General features: G+C 40.1%; 2 protein-coding genes across 9 annotated transcripts in view; one reads left to right on the forward strand and one right to left on the reverse strand.

The window, feature by feature from the left end:
- Positions 1–17,170, reverse strand: part of LOC309638721 (uncharacterized protein) — a gene marked incomplete at its 5' end in the record, with an annotated part of 364,111 nt that overhangs the window by 192,234 nt on the left and 154,707 nt on the right. The window lies entirely within an intron of this gene.
- The window catches only part of LARS2 (leucyl-tRNA synthetase 2, mitochondrial), a 170,323-nt gene that overhangs the window by 19,498 nt on the left and 133,655 nt on the right, over positions 1–17,170 (forward strand). For all 8 annotated transcript variants that reach the window (XR_014251033.1, XM_082413855.1, XM_082413854.1 and 5 more), the window contains 2 exons: positions 11,642–11,733; positions 14,540–14,600. Coding sequence is in view for 7 of the 8 variants with exons in the window: in XM_082413855.1 (XP_082269981.1) it covers positions 11,642–11,733; positions 14,540–14,600 (153 nt within the window). In the remaining variant the exon portion in view is untranslated. The remainder of the gene's footprint in view (positions 1–11,641; positions 11,734–14,539; positions 14,601–17,170) is intronic.

Consider the following 17,170-nt stretch of genomic DNA (forward strand, 5'->3'; position numbering starts at 1 on the left):
AATTCTCATAAGGAGAGCGCAACCTAGATCCCTCGCATGCACAGTTCACAGTAGGGTTCGCGCTCCTATGAGAATCTAATGCCGCCGCTGATCTGACAGGAGGCAGAGCTCAGGCAGTAATGCGAGTGAAGGGGAGCGGCTGTAAATACAGATGAAGCTTCGCTCGCTCGCCCGCCTGCCCACCGCTCACCTCCTGCTGTCCGGCCCGGTTCCTAACAGGCCATGGACCTGTACCAGTCCATGGCCTGTGGGTTGGGGACCCCTGATGTAGAAGAGATCAAGAGGTGAACGAGGTGGGCAAAGGCAGCACTGACATGGTGTCTTTTAAATAAATAGGCTATAACAATTTGACCAGCAAATAGAATCTGCTGCCCAGGGGAAAGGGACAGGCTTTGGTATTTTGTAATCTTGTTATAGGTCTTTACTTTGTTCCTTCTGGACAGTAGTGAGTCATCTTATGGCACAAGAGTGAGTTCTGCCCTTGGTCACTGGATGTCTGGGAAACCCAAGGTGTAGAATTGATCGGACCATTTCCTGTTCCGTAGAAACTTGGTTCACAGGGACATTGACTCCAGTGGTCCAGCCCATGGTGGAAAGAACTATCCTGACTCCCCACAGTCTGTATTCCAGGGCAGACATTTGTTTTTTGTTAATTTCTGGTAAGACTGTGAAATATTAAGGAGCTTTAAGATTTTTCTAACTTTCTTTTCTTATTGGATCTTTATTGGAGTATAATTGCTTCACAATACTGTGTTTTCTGTTGCACAACAAAGCGACTCAGCCATATGCATACACATGTCCCCATATCCCCTCCCTCTTGAGCCTCCCTCCCATCCTTCCTATCCCACGCCTCTAGGTCATCGCAAAGCACCGAGCCAGTCTCCCTGTGCTATGCTGCTGTTTCCCACCAGCCAACTATTTTACATTCGGTAGTGTATATATGTCGATGCTACTCTCACTTTGCCCCAGCTTTGCCCTCCCACCCCATGTCCTCAAGTCCATTTTCTATGTCTACTTCTTTATTCCTGCCCTGCAGCTAGGTTCATCAGTACTATTTTTTTTTTCTTAGATTCCATATATATGTGTTAGCATACGGTATTTGTTTTTCTCTTTCTGACTTACTTCACTCTGTATGACAGTCTCTAGGTCCATCCACCTCACTACAAATAACTCAATTTCATTTCTTTTTATGGCTGAATAATATTCCATTGTATATATGTGCCACATCTTCTTTATCTATTCATCTGTCGATGGACATTTAGGTTGCTTCCATGTCCTGGCTATTGTAAATAGTGCTGCAGTGAACATTGCAGTACCTGTTTCTTTTTGAATTATGGTTTTTCAGGGTATATGCCCAGTAGTAGGATTGTGAGTCATATGGTAGTGCTATTTTTAGTTTTTTAAGGAACCTTCATACTGTTTTCCATAGTGGTATATCAATTTACATTCTCACCAACAGTGCAGGAGGGTTCCCTTTTCACCACACCTTTTCCAGCATTTATTGTTTCTAACTTTTTTGATAATGGCCGTTCTGACCGGCGTTAGGTGATACCTCATTGTAGTTTTGATTTGCATTTCTCTAATAATTAGTGATGTTGAGCATCTTTTCATGTGCCTCTTGGCCATCTGTATGTCTTCCTTAGTGATATCTATTTAGGTCTTCCACCCATTTTTTAACTGGATTGTTTGTTTTTTTGATATTGAGCTCCATGAGCTGTTTGTATATTTTGGAGATTAATCCTTTATCTGTTGTTTCATTTGCAAATATTTTCTCCCATTCTGAGGGTTGTCTTTTTGTATTGTTTATGGTTTCCTTTGCTGTGCAAAAGCTTTTAAGTTTAATTAAGTCCCATTTGTTTATTTTTGTTTTTATTTCCATTACTCTAGGAGGTGGGTCAAAGAAGATCTTGGTGTGGTTTATGTCAAAAAGTGTTTTTCCTATGTTTTCCTCTAAGAGTTTTATAGTGTCTGGTCTTACATTTAAGTCTTTAATCCATTTGGAGTTTATTTTTGTGTATGGTGTTAGGTAGTGTTCTAATTTCATTCTTTTACATGTAGCTGTCCAGTTTTTCCAGCACCACTTATTGAAGATGCTGTCTTTTCTCCATTGTATGTTCTTGCCTCCTTTGTCATAAATTAGATGCCCATATGTGCGTGGGTTTATGTCTGGGCATTCTATCCTGTACCATTGATCTATATTTCTGTTTTTGTGCCAGTACCATACTGTCTTGATTACTGTAGCTTTGTAGTATAGTTTGAAGTCTGGGAGCTTGATTCCTCCAACTCCGTTTTTTGTTCTCAAGATTGCTTTGGCTATTCAGGGTCTTTTCTGTTTCCATATGAATTATAAGATATTTTGTTCTAATTCTGTGAAGAATGAATGCCATTGCTAGTTTGATAGGGGTTGCATTGACTCTGTAGATTGCTTTGGGTAGTATAGTCATTTTCACAATATTAATTCTTCCAATCCAAGAACATGATATATTTCTCCAGCTGTATGTCATCTTTGATTTCTTTCATCAGTGTTTTATAGTTTTCTGAGTACAAGTCTTTTGCCTCCTTAGGCAGGTTTATTCCTGGGTATTTTATTGTTTTTCTGGCAGTGGTAAATGGGAGTGTTTCCTTAATTTCTCCTTCAAAATTTTCATCTTTAGTGTATAGGAATGCAAGAGATTTCTGTGCATTAATTTTGCATCCTGCAACTTTACCAAATTCATTGATTAGCTCCAGTAGATTTCTGGTGGCATCTTTAGGATTCTGTATGTATAGTATCATGTCATCTGCAAACAGTGACAGTTTTACTTCTTCTTTTCCAATTTGTATTCCTTTTCTTCTCTGATTGCCATGGCTAGGACTTCCAAAACTATGTTGAGTAATAGTGGTGAGAGTGGACATCCTTGTCTTGTTCCTGATCTTAGAGGAAATGCTTTCAGTTTTTCACCATTGAGAATGATGTTTGCTGTGGGTTTGTTGTATATGGTCTTTATTATATTGAGGTAGGTTCCCTCTATGCCCACTTTCTGGAGAGTTTTTATCATAAATGGGTGCTGAATTTTGTCCAAAGCTTTTTCTGCATCTGTTGAGGTGATCATATGGTTTTTATTCTTCAGTTTGTTAATATGGTGTATCACATTGATTGATTTGCGTATACTGAAGAATCCTTGCATCCCTGGGATAAATCCCACTTGATCTTGGTGTATGATCCTTTTAATGTGTTGTTGGATTCTGTTTGCTAGTATTTTGTTGAGGATTTTTGCATCTATATTCATCAGTGATATTGTTGTGTAATTTTCTTTTTTTGTAGTATTTTTGTCTGGTCTTGGTATCAGGGTGATGGTTGCCTCATAGAATGAGTTTGGGAGTGTTCCTTCCTCTGCAATTTTTTGGAAGAGTTTGAGAAGGATAGGTGTTAGCTCTTCTCTAAATGTTTGATAGAATTCACCTGTGAAGCCCTCTGGTCCTGGACTTTTGTTTGTTGGAAGATTTTTAATCACAGTTTCAATTTCATTACTTGTGATTGGTCTGTTCATATTTTCCATTTCTTCCTGGTTCAGTCTTGGAAGGTTATACCTTTCTAAAAATGTGTCCATTTCTTCCAGGTTGTCCATTTTATTGGCATAGAGTTGCTTGTAGTAGTCTCTTAGGATGCTTTGTATTTCTGCGGTGTCTCTTGTAACTTCTCCATTTTCATTTTAATTTTATTGATTTGAGTCCTCTCCCTCTTTTTCTTGATGAGTCTGGCTAATTGTTTATCAATTTTGTTTATCTTCTCAAAGAACCAGCTGTTAGTTTTATTGATCTTTGCTATTGTTTTCTTTGTTTCTATTTCATTTATTTCTTCTCTGATCTTTATGATTTCTTTCCTTCTGCTAACTTTGAGTTTGGTTTGCTCTTCTTTCTCTAGTTCCTTTAGGTGTAAGGTTAGATTATTTATTTGAGATTATTCTTGTTTCTTGAGGTAGGCTTGTATAGCTATAACCTTCCCTCTTAGAACTGCTTTTGCTGCATCCCATAGGTTTTGGATCGTCGTATTTTCATTGTCATTTGTCTCTAGGTATTTTTTGATTTCCTCTTTGATTTGTTCAGTGACCTCTTGGTTATTTAGTAACGTATTGTTTAGCCTCCACGTGTTTGTGTTTTTTACGTTTTGCCCCCAGTAATTCATTTCTAATCTCATAGCATTGTGGTCAGAAAAGATGCTGGATATGATTTCAATTTTCTTAAATTTACCGAGGCTTGATTTGTGACCCAAGATGTGATCTATCCTGGAGAATGTTCCATGCGCACTTGAGAAGAAAGTGTAATCTGTTGTTTTTGGATGGAATGTCCTATAAATATCAATTAAATCTATCTGGTCTATTGTGTCATTTAAAGCTTCTTGTGTCATTTAAAGCTTCTTTTTCCTTATTAATTTTATGTTTGAATGATCTGTCCATTGGTGTAAGTGAGGTGTTAAAGTCCCCCACTATTATTGTGTTACTGTCGATTTCCTCTTTTATAGCTGTTAGCAGTTGCCTTATGTATTGAGGTGCTCCTATATTGGGTGCATATATATTTATAATTGTTATATCTTCTTCTTGGATTGATCCCTTGATCATTATGTAGTGTCCTTCCTTGTCTCTTGTAACATTCTTTATTTGAAAGTCTATTTTATCTGATATGAGTTTGCTACTCCAGCTTTCTTTTGATTTCCATTTGCATGGAATATCTTTTTCCATCCCCTCACTTTCAATCTGTATGTGTCCCTAGGTCTGAAGTGGGTCTCTTGTAAACAGCATATATATGGGTCTTGTTTTTGTATCCATTCAGCAAGCATGTGTCTTTTGTTTGGAGCATTTAATCTATTCACGTTTAAGGTAATTATCGAAATGTATGTTCCTATGACTGTTTTCTTAGTTGTTTTGGGTTTGTTTTTGTAGGTCCTTTTCTTCTCTTGTGTTTCCCACTTAGAGAAGTTCCTTTAGCATTTGTTGGAGAGCTGGTTTGGTGGTGCTGAATTCTCTTAGCTTTTGCTTGTCCGAAAAGCTTTTGACTTCGGCATTGAATCTGAATGAGATCCTTGCTGGGTAGAGTAATCTTGGTTGTAGGTTTTTGTCTTTCATCACTTTAAGTATATCCTGCCACTCCCTTCTGGCCAGCAGAGCTTCCGCTGAAAATCAGCTGATAACCTTATGGGGATTACTTTGTATGTTATTTTTTGTTTTTCCCTTGCTGCTTTTAATATTTTTTCTTTGAATTTAATACTTGTTAGTTTGATTAATATGTGTCTTGGTGTGTTTTTCCTAGGGTTTATCCTGTATGGATCTCTCTGTGCTTCCTGGACTTGGGTGACTATTTTCTTTCCCATGTTAGGGAAGTTTTCAACTATAATCTCTTCAAACATCTTCTCAGACCCTTTCTTTTTCTCTTCTTCTTCTGGGACCCCTATAATTCGAATGTTGGTGTGTTTAGTGTTGTCCCAGAGGTCTCTGAGATTGTCTTCAAGTCTTTTCATTCTTTTTTCTTTATTCTGCTCTTATTTCCACCATTTTATCTTCCAGCTCACTTATTTATTCTTCTTCAGTTATTCTGTTATTGATTCCGTCTAGTGTATTTTTCATTTCAGTTATTGTGTTGTTCATCTCTGTTTGTTTGTTCTTTAGTTCTTCTAGATCTTTGTTAAACATTTCTTGTATTTTCTCAGTCAGTGCCTCCATTCTATTTCCGAGATTCTGGATCATCTTTACTATCATTACTCTGAATTCTTTTTCAGGTAGATTGCCTATTTCCTCTTCATTTATTTGGTCTTGTAGGTTTTCACCTTGCTCCTTCATCTGTGACATATTTTTTTGCTATCTAATTTTTTTTTGTTTTTTTTTTTATGAGTGGATTGTGTTCCTGTCTTACTGGTTGTTTGGCCTGAGGCTTCCAACACTGGAGTTTGTAGGCTATTGGGTAGAACTGGGTCTTGGTGCTGAGATGAGGAACTCCGTGAGACCTCCCTTGGATGAATATTCCCTGGTGTCTGAGGTTCTCTGTTAGTCCAGTGGTTCAGACTTGGACCTCCCACCACAGGAGCTTCGGCCTGACCCCAGGCTCATGAACTAAGATCCCGCAAGCCGCCTGGGGTGGCAAAAATAAATAAATAAAAAGAAAAAAAAAGCAATAACAAAGTAAAAAATAAAATTAGACTAGGAAACTAACAGATATGTTAGGAAGAATATAAAAATAAAATTATAGATGAATCAACAACTGGAAGGTACATCAGTACCACAATAGTAAAAAAAAGTGGAGGAGGGAAAAGAAAAAAAAAGTGGGGGCGGGGAAGGCCTTGGCTGTGGAGGGCGGGGCCTAAGCAAGGGCAAGGTTTGGGTAGTGGGCAGGGCCAATGCTCTGGACCCATGGAGCTGGGAAAGGCCCTGGGGCCTGTTGGCGGTGGGGCTTAGGCTCAAGGAACAGAAGGGACCCAGGTTTGCCCCCCACCTCTGGTGTCAGAGGGTAGGGGATCTCACCTGGGAGCCCAGCAGGCTTCCTGGGCTCGAGTGGGTGGGGCAAACGCCCTCTTCTCCTCTCCTCTGGTCTGGGAGGGCCCCTCCCGCCTGCCTCTACTGATCTCCCTGGCCTCCCTCCTATGCCCCCAAGGACCAACGCAGCCTGGAAGGGGGTTTGGAGGGCGGTTTCTGGCTTGGGAGCTCAGCAGGGTCCCCATGCCCGAGTGGGCGGGGCAATTGCCCTCCGCTCCTCTCCCGCTCCTCTCCCGCTCCTCCTGGGTGGCTCCTCCCACCTGCCTCTCCTGATCTCCCAGGCCTCCCTCCTATGCCCCCAGCACTCACACAGCCTGAATGGGGCTTTGGAGGGTGGGTACCAGCTTGGGAGCTCAGCAGGCTCCCCTGCCCGAGTGGGCCAGGCAATCGCCCTCCGCTCCTCTCCCACTCTTACCGGAGAGTCCCTCCTGCCTGCCTCTCCTGATCTCCCCGGCTTCAGGGGCATCAATCCTGTCTGACCTCCACTTCTCCGCCCTCAGCCCCCCTACGTCCTACTGGTTCACTTTGGGGTTCCTCCTGTCTCCTTGGGCATCAGAGTCCCCCACCAGTGGCGGGCAGGTGCCCTAGTTGTGGGGAGATGCTAACTCTGCGTCTTCCCACACCGCCCTCTTGACTCCTCCTTCCCTAACTATATTTTCATAGACAGCTTGGGGTAACATGTGAACTAAGAATATCTTTTCATGTTAATTTCATCTGAAAACAAAAATAGAAATGAATAAGTATATTACATAAATCCAGACTGATTTTTTGACTGTCTCTGTATTGACTTTATTTAAAAACATGGATGATAACCTAACAGAATGTTAATAGGCAGAAACATTGAACTGGTGCCATTTTGGCAGTTCCAATGAAGAAACCAAGTGGTAATTAAGTTTTCCCCTTTCTTGTGGAACATGGTTATACAACAGTTACATTATTCTGCCAGTGAAGTAGCCCTAGGAGAATTAAAGCATCACTGGAAGCTGTACTATAGTGTTGTCCATGGAAGTATTTCAGAACTTTCTACTAATCAAGCACAAATCCCCAACATGGGATTATTATTATTATTTTTAGCTCTTGAAAATTAAAAAGAAAAAGAAAAATCTGTGAAGGAAATGTTTTTCATCTATGGGTTAAGCAGTACTCAAGAGAAAGCTGTATCCTAAAGGGAGAGTGTTTTAGTCAGGATTCTTGGCTACCAGGGACTGAAACCCAGCTCAGACCAGTTTAAGCAAAAAAGGAGGTTTTGTGTGTTTTTACAAATCCTGGTGTAACTCACAGAACCAAAGGAAATGTTGTAGGAATGGGGCCCACTGGGAATTGGGCCCACGTCCTTGGAGCACATCAGTATCCCTAGTCTCTGCCTCCCATTTCTGCATCTGTCCACATGCCAGCTGTATTTTCTTAGACATCTCCATCAGGTGCTCCCTCTGTGGCCAGAGGGGTGGGTTTTGTGATTCGCCGTCTGCAGCAGGACCATGTGAAGTAGGGGGAGGAGCATTTTCCCAGAAGAAGGGGAGGGTGCTGTTTGGAAAGATGAAACACTTTGGGTAGGACACATTTAGCAAGAGGAAAAGAGACCTCAGGTCTGAAAGATCAACTGGATTGGGTTATGTTTTGACAACTTCCTAAAACTACATAGACTAGATATTCCTAGGGAATGTTAGAATCTTTTTAAAAGACGTGTACACACACACACACGTACTTACATATTTTGTACACATATCCATGATATGTTAAATGAAAAAAAACAGGTCATAAAATAGTGTATGACATAGTATGAGTGTGTTTCATGTTTGGTAATTGCAATCATTGTTGCTTTTGTTGTGGTCATCCATGTACAATGCTTGGTGTCAGCCTATTTATCTCTTGTAAAAATAAAATACAGTGTGTGTGTGTGAAAAAAAAAATAGTGTATGACAGGTTCTATTTCCATAAAAACAAACCAGCCAGCTCCTGTATATGTATATATATGTTTGTGTATCTGTGTTTGAGTGAGGAGAAAGGTGTGGAAGGATACACTTGCTTGTTGGTTACATCAAGGAGTTGAGAATAGGAGTCGGGGCTGGGGGAGATGATCAGCTTTGCCTTTATATATCATGTATTGTGTCATTTCTCTTATTAAAATAAGCTTGTATTATGCTCGTAATTTGAGAAACAACCAATTAAGGAAAAAGAAGAGGAGGCTATTCCGGCTGACCTCAGGAGCGTGGATGCAGGGATTGAATGTGATAGCTTGGGAGTCATGTCATTTTTTTTTTTTTTTTTTTTTTTTTTGGCCGTGCCGCATGGCTTGCGGGATCTTAGTTCCCTGACCACTGATTGAATCCGGGCTCTCGGCAGTGAGAGCGCGGAGTCCTAACCGCTGGACTGCGAGGGAATTCCCCGGGAGTCATGTTATCTTAGGCTGGCAGACCAGGGCATTCCACTCTTCCCAGATTCCCAGGACTGGGAAGCACGGCAGAGGATGTGGCAAACCAGACTGGAGCAGCAGCAAACTGGAGAGATCCACAGCACTGTTGTTCACCAAGTCTGTATCCCGTACAGAAAGCAGACCTGAGTGGATCAGACCTACCACCTCCCCTGATATGGCAAAATCTACTGGGCAGGGCCCTTCCTACCCAGCACACAGATGGCTGCTTCTGCTCATGGACTACCCCTGCTCCAGTCAGCCATGGCAAGAACAGCTGGGCTACTTTCGAACGAAGCACCTGATGTGAGCCACTAGTTATGCGCAAAAGAAGAACTGATGGGCCCCTTCCATGGCAAAGAAGGCCAAACGGCTGGCCCTTTGAGCCTCATGGTCTGTTCGGTTTGGTTAAGAACTTCCAATGCCTGGCACCAACCTGCTACAGAGGCTCTTATCATAAGTAACACACCCTTAGGAATGTACATGGATGAGGATGTGTGTGAGGTCAAGGGGTCTCCCTGCCTGTTGTCACAGAGCCACCATAATGAATGTGGCCAAAGAGACACGGGCTGAGGTCCTGACGAGGGAATTGGTGATGTGCAATGTTGTGAGGTGCTGAAGATCAAGCAGACGACAGCAGCTGCCACTGCAGCCAGCCCTGCCATTCACTGGGTGCCTGTACTGTGCTGGGTGCACCACATACATCTTAGTGTGTAATGCTCAACGATTTGGGTGGCTGCTTTCAGTCAGAGTTGATAGTTGGGACTCAGTGTAAGTGACGTGCCTCAGGTCCCACTGCCAGTAAATGGCAGGTTTGGGTTAGGACATTTCCCCCCAAACCACACAGCCTCCCGAGGAGCGATCCTTTGTTGCATTTCCCACTCACTAGCCAAAGGAGTTAGAGCAGCTCTGATTTTAGATGCATGGTCTTCATTCTTGAGATGGAATTGTTCCATCAGAACTAAAACCTAATTAAAAAATAATAATGTGCAGAATGGAAGGATGATATAAGGCAAGTGTCTTCTGCCACTGGGAGGGCCGTGCCTGTTCTCTTACTGCCACCTGCTAAGAGGGACTAGGGAGAGAACGGATCTGGGCACTGGGATTCGAGTGTGAATCCAGTTTGGGACACTAAATTGTAGGTGCTTATGGACTTGAGGCAGAGGTGGCCATGGGTGATACTCATTTGCATCTCAGAGAGTCTTTGAACAACACAGAAAGATGGAAGAAAACTCTAGGTGCACAATGAAAAAAAAACCACACAGAAATAATATGATCCCAATTGTTAAAAATTGGATATAAATTTACCAAATAACATTTATGTATGGCTATATGGTAGAATTAAGTGTATTTTATTTTCTTCCGAATATTTTTCTCTATGTACCAAAGCTATTTGTAGTGAACATGCATTATTTCAATAATCAGGGGAAAAAGTTATTTATAAAAGAAAATGAGACCTGTTTCTTTAGTGGAAAATGTTCCATCATGATATGGGTGGGTGATGAGGTAGTGCCAATAAGTGTGTCTGAGTGTCCATCACTATCCAAGATGTATGTGAACAGAAGCTCAGGTTCTCTGCATGATTACAAACAAACAAACACACAAACAAACAAACCCAGCTTGTGGCAGTTGACAGATCAGGAGCTTGATAGGAAGTAAGAAGGCCAGCTGTAAAGGGTTGTTTTCTAGAAATACTGGAGCCTCCTCCAGCCATCCTCATCCACAGGCAAGCTTCAGAAATATGGCTCTGGGAGAAGCTGTGTTTATGGCTTTGTGGCTGAAAATCAGCATTAGAGAAGGGTAGGAGTCTGAGTTTTCAAAGCAGGTGTCCTTCCTGGCAGTGGGTAGAGAGCCCGGCCTTCTGAGTCTGTCCCTTGATGCCACAGCTTGTGTTTCAAGCCATTGTTCCCATTCATGGCATGTAAGTTAGGTTGAGAGAACTTGCTATTGAAGCTGCCAGCTGAGCTGTGACTGGTCATCCATTTGCAGAAATGAGAGCCTATCCTGGTCTGAAGTAATTGCTTCTGGTGTGACCTAGCTAGGCTGCTTACTCTTGTTGGTCCATCGTTGCTTGGACTGTCAAATAAAGGAGTGGGGATGGAGGATATATTTCAAAAGCTTCTTCGAGCTCTGAGATCTTAGGATCCTCTGTTGTTTGGAAAATGGAAATATCTTATAGGAGGTGATTCAAAGTGGCTTATTGTACACTTGAAAAGTGGCTAGTGTGACTGAGGAACTGAATTTTAAATTTTAATTAATTTTAATTAAGTTTAAATTTATATAACCACATGTGGCTAGGGGCTACCCTATTGGACAGCACAACTCCTTAATTGGAAAATCTAACATGAGGTGAGCATTTTGAATGCCTATATATATTTTTATATATTTTACCTATTTTTGAAATTGAAAGAAACTTTTTATAATTCCAGAAAAACTCTTTGGGTTCATTACACACAATACAGACAAGAAGAAGAAGAAAGTAAAAAATAGTCACGAAAATACCTACTCAGAGATAACTGCTATTGGCACCTTGGTGTATAACCTTCTAAATTCTCTTCTGTGCTTACGTCTTAGGTAGCCAGCTGGCTTTCAAAAGCATAGTTTTAAATCATCCAGGAAAGGGATAAGACGTGTTAGAAGGAGAGAATGCCTGCTTATTTCCCAGAAGAGAATACTGATAAAGATTTTAGCAATCTGCCACGGCTGATGTTTCTTTTCTGGGTGCTAGGTTATCAATCCCATGGGATGGGATGCATTTGGATTACCTGCCGAAAATGCTGCGATCGAGAGGAATCTACATCCAGAAAGTTGGACACAGAGGTATGTGTTTACAGGCATATTCAAGCATTTGTATACAGAACCCTTAAACAATTTTTTTAAACCTGTGCACAAGAAATAGAAAGTAAAGCAAACAAAACATTGCAGTCTGCCAAGCAATAAACAGGATTGTCTGTATTTGGTGTTTGCCTTTTAGCACGCTGTATTCTTATCTAAGAAATAACAAAGAGGGTTTGGATATTCATTCATGTGTTCATTTTGATGGTTTGTTATTTACAGTTATTCTTCCTTTGAGTATTTACATTTGGAAGGAAAAAGGAGAAGGAAAGGGTGACATTTGTTAAATTTCTACAGTACTCTTCATCTTCCTGACCATAGTTTGAGCCATATTCAAATTCCACATTATAATTTTCTCTGCAAATTCTGTTAATTTTTTGCCTTCACCATTTTGAAGCAAGAGGAACTTAGATATTCACCGAGGAAATATATGGCCAATTTATTCTGGGTGTGGCTTTCTCCAAGGAGGACATACTCCCAGTACCCCCTGTGCCTCAGGCTTCCATGTACTTGTGGGCCAGCAGTGCCCATCCCTGTCCCTCCTGGTAAAGCCTTGAGGGCCTTATACCAGAACCCAGCAGAATGTTCTGGGCTCACTCCAGCCCCTTTCACAAAGCCTTTCCTCACCCTACCCCTCAGAGGTAGAGAGGGCAGTTCAAAGTCTATCCCCATTGTCTTTCACCTCCCTTTGCTTTATCTTACCCAAGGCTACATTGTAAAAAGAAATATCTTCTGCACCATCTACTTGTCTTTTTTCTTCCTAATCCCTAGTTTCCACTTTTCCAATTATGGTTAATTCTAGAGTAATGGGCGTGATGAAAAAAAGGAGGAAATAATGATTTAAATAAAATGAGTCAAATATGGTATAAATTTGATGTAAGCTAGGCCAGGGATTGGCAAATTCCATGGGCCAAATTTGGCCCTGCCTGATTTTGTAAATAAAGTTTTATTGGAACACAAGCCACACCCATTTGTTTATATATCGGTCATGGCTGCTTTCATGATACAATGGCAGAACTGAGTAGTTGTGACAGAGACCATATGGCTCACAGAGCTGAAAACATTTACCATCTGGCCCTTTACAGAAAGTTTGCCAACTCCTCCAAGGAGGAGTAGTAAGCATAGCAGTAAAGAAGATGGCCCCTGAATCAGGCCATATAGGTACAAATCCTGCCTTTCCTTCTTCCTAGCCATTCACCTTGAGCAAATTACCTAACCTCTCTGTGCCTCAGTTTATTTATCTGTAAAGGAGGGATAGTCATAGTTCCTACCTCTTATGAATGGATAAAGATTAAGCACTGTCTTAGTCAACTGCTATAACAAAAATACCATAGTCTGGGTGGCTTATAAACAACAGAAATGTATTTCTCACAGTTCTAGAGGCTGGGAAGTCCGAGATCAAGGCACTTGCAGATTTGGTGTCTGGTGAGGACCAGCTTCTTGGTTCATAGACAGCTGTCTTCTCTCTGTGTCTTGACATGGTAGAAGGGGCAAGGTTGCTCTCTGGAGACTCTTTTATAAAGGCACTAATCTGGTTACCTCTCACAGTACCTTTGGTTACCTCAAAATACCATCAGGTTGGAGATAAGGTTTTAACATAACAATATGAGGGGGACACAAACATTCAGTCTGTTGTAAGCACTTTTCTGCAAAATGCTTAACACGAGGCTTGGAATTAAAATAAGCTATTGTTAGCTAATCAGAGATCACCTAGAGAACTTCTTCATGGTTTTTCATATTTTCAGTCTGCTTGAACTGAAAGGGGACATAGTAGAAATGAATTAGTCCTTTTTCTTTAAAAAGAAAAAAGAGGACCTAGAGATTATCATATTAACTGAAGTAAGTCAGACAGAGAAAGACAAATATCATATGATATCACTTACGTGTGGAATCTAAAAAAATGATACAAATGAACTTATTTACAAAACAGAAATAGACTCACAGACATAGAAAACAAATTTATGGTTACCAAAGGGGATAGTGGGGTGGAGCAGGGGGGAATAAATTAGGAGTTTGGGATTAACATATACATATTACTGTATATAAAATAGACAAACAACAAGGACCTATTGTATAGCACAGGGAACTATACTCTGTCTTGTAATAACTTATAATGGAAAATAATCTGAAAAATATATTTATATGTATATATGTATAACTGAATCACTTTACTATATATTTGAAACTAACACAACACTGTAAATTAAGTATATTTCAATAAAAGTTAAAATTTTTTTAATTTAAAAAATTTAAATAGAAAAAAGTAAATAATATTTTCTTATTTCATATTATATTAAAGTTGATTAATTTACTTCTCTCCTCTTTTCCAATTGTTGGAGAGTTTTCGGTTTTAGGTTTTGATTGACAGAGCACTGTATGGCTCCTCTTGGATTCCCGCAATTTGTATGTTAAGATTTTTCTTTTCAGTCGCTTTTAAATTTGTAAATGCTTGGCTTAAATTTGTGCAGAATACAGGCATATGGATGGGCCAGGAGTGCACAAATCAGAAGGGTTGCCTTCCTGAATGGCCAGGGAAAGGGTTAGTCCCCAGGACCAAAGACTATCATGGTTTTTAGTGGATTTTGTACAGGTCCAAAGAATAGATGTCTTCTACTAGGCAGATATTTTCACTGATTCTTAGTAATTAATTTTTTCGCCAGGGCGAAACAACACTTAAAGCCCTTTGGAATAATCTAGACTTTTCCAGTTTCCTTTTCATATTCTCAAAGTGTAGTTTGTTTATGGCTTTTCCTGTTTCTAAAATCCAAACTCTTTTCCCTTTGTTTTGCAGTAATATTAGACACATGAGGAAACAACTTGATCGACTGGGCCTGTGTTTCAGCTGGGATAGGGTAAGTCACCTTTTTCCTGGAAGGTCTTTATTTTAACCAAGGTCCTGATTGAATGCGGGATTGTGCACATTTACTTTATCTTCCTTCTCTTCAGGTTGGGAGGAAGGAGGAAAAGAAGGGTGGCAGAAAGCAGGAGGGAAGGATTAGCACTCCACAAATAAAAAAGTATCCCCAGTGGATAATTTGCCTGCAAACAAGTAATTTTCTGTGGGATTAAGCTAAGAGAGTTAACTTCTTATTTAACTTCACAGTTGGCTATTATTCATGTGTGGCAAAAGCTTTGCACAAGGATTTCTCGTGTTCTCAGCAACAGTTTAAAAAGACTATTGGAATCTATGTAAAAGTGATTAAATATCAACCTATGTGGTCCCTTTAGGTGATTAGGTGTAGGTTGATGGATCATTTATCTCTTTTGTTCCATGTTTGGAATTGAGGCGTATAACAAATAGCCTTTTGGTATTAAATGTTTTCAAACTGTGTATTAAACCACTGGAGAATTCCAGACCTGGGTGGAGCTCAGTGAAGACCACCTGGGTGTTAGGAACACCCGCACTACATACGGCTGAGCCCTTTAAAGCTCTGGCCAAAGACCACCCCTTAGACATTGGTGAGTGGTCTGTTAGGTAAGATGAACTCTTGCTTGTCCTCTCCACAAACCAATGTCGTGATCTCTCTTAGCATCCCATTAACTCCACAAAATGCTTTTCATTGCTGGGTCTGTCAAGTTCAAGTTCACATCCTTTTACTCATGCGAAGCACCTGGAACAAACCCAAATGTAATCACCTTCTCCTCCTCCCCCATAATTTCTTAAATGATTACAATTTGATGAGTACAGTAAAAAAGAGTGAAAATCAAACATGTTTAAACAGTCCCTGCTTTTTTCTTTTTTTCTATTTTTTCTTTTTTAGCTTCTTTAGATAAGGTCATGGGTTGAATCAAGTTCTTATTGTAGCACTGATGCCATTTTTATCATTAACTTGCAAGGTCACCAGGGTTTCATTTGGTAGAGGTGTGAAAAAGTCCTGGTGCCTGAGTCAAGTTGTCCTGAGGTGCCAGTGGGGAAGTGCTGATGGAGAATGAAATGCATTCTAATGTGGAGAGAACTGAGTAATGCCCTCAGCTCTCCAGAGATGCGTTGGTAAATTCCTTGAGAGCAGAGATGGGCTTGTTAACCCTCTAGGGTGAGAACTAGCCTAGTCCTACGCAGGGACAGCAACCATAAATAGTTCAAAAATTAATGGATTGTTTTCCTGGTTATCATAGAAGATTAGAAAATACAGAAAAGTATAAGGAAGAACATAATGTGGTTAATGTGGTTAACCACAATGTGGTTAATTTAAGGTCCTTGTATGGTTCCTTGTAGTCTTTTATTCTGGAATATTATATAATTTACTTTTGCAAAATAGAATTCATAATTTGTGTTTTTTATTTTGCCTTTTTTTACCTGCTATTCATGAACATTTTCCCAGTTTATTAAATATTCTTTGGAAAAAGTGACTTTTTATAGCTGTATAGTTTTCCATCCTATGAATGTATCATAATTTATGTAACCTACCCCTTATTATCATACGTTTAGATAGATTCTAATGTTTCTCTGTTATAAATATAGGTTCTCAATCCCTCTTGTAAAAATCTGAAGTCCAGAAAGCTGTAAACACGAAAAGTTTTTCCATAACTCATTTGACTGCAAAACCTGACCTGAACTGATGTTTATCTCACTTAGAATGAATATTCATATATTTTACTCTACGAATAGTGATGTAATTGATTGCCAGGTGCTCTCCCAGACCTAGTTAGGTAAATATACTGTTACCTTTTCATATCCAAAAAGGTCTTAGTTCTGAAGCACCACAGTTGGACCACAAGCATTTCAGATAAGGGATTTTGAACCTGTTAGTGCAGGATTGTAGATAAATATCATCACTCCTGCTTTCAGTGTCTAATAGTTACTGAACAATTCCCATGGGCCAGGCACCCATAATTCTCTCTTCAGATCTCCAGAAAGCTCTAAAATGTGGGTGGTTTTATTGACATCATTTTATTGCTGGTCACCCAAGTGGCAGGGCTGGGCTAATCCACTGGCCAATTTATGACCGCTGTGCTCACCCCCCGCACTTGGAGCAGATACTTTAGTACACATATTTTATTTCCTTAATATGACTTCTCAGAAAACCATGAGCAAGTTTAAAGCTTACAGTACTTGAATTTAAAGATACTTAAAGGTATAATTTGCTTATGTTACTTTGCTATTGCCAAATTATCCTCCATAAAGGTTATACATATTTATACTCCCAAGTTATTATATAGTTGTTTTCACCTGTACTTCTTTTGTTGTTAGTGATGAGTTTTTCCGTGCTTTTAATGAATGTTTGAATTTGGGGAGGGAGGGTGTGTGTGAATAATCTAATCATGTCTTTTGCCCATATGGTTAGAGGGTGTTTGTCCTTTTCTTAATGATTCTCATTTTGTTACAAATATTTTCCCTCAATTTATCATTTGCCTTGCATTTTGTTTGTAGTGGGATTATTGTTAGCACACAAATATGTACTTGGAAAGGCCTTTCAGATAA

Source organism: Balaenoptera physalus (genome assembly GCF_965194825.1).
Source record: "Balaenoptera physalus genome assembly, chromosome: 11".
Taxonomy (NCBI): Eukaryota; Metazoa; Chordata; class Mammalia; order Artiodactyla; family Balaenopteridae; genus Balaenoptera; species Balaenoptera physalus.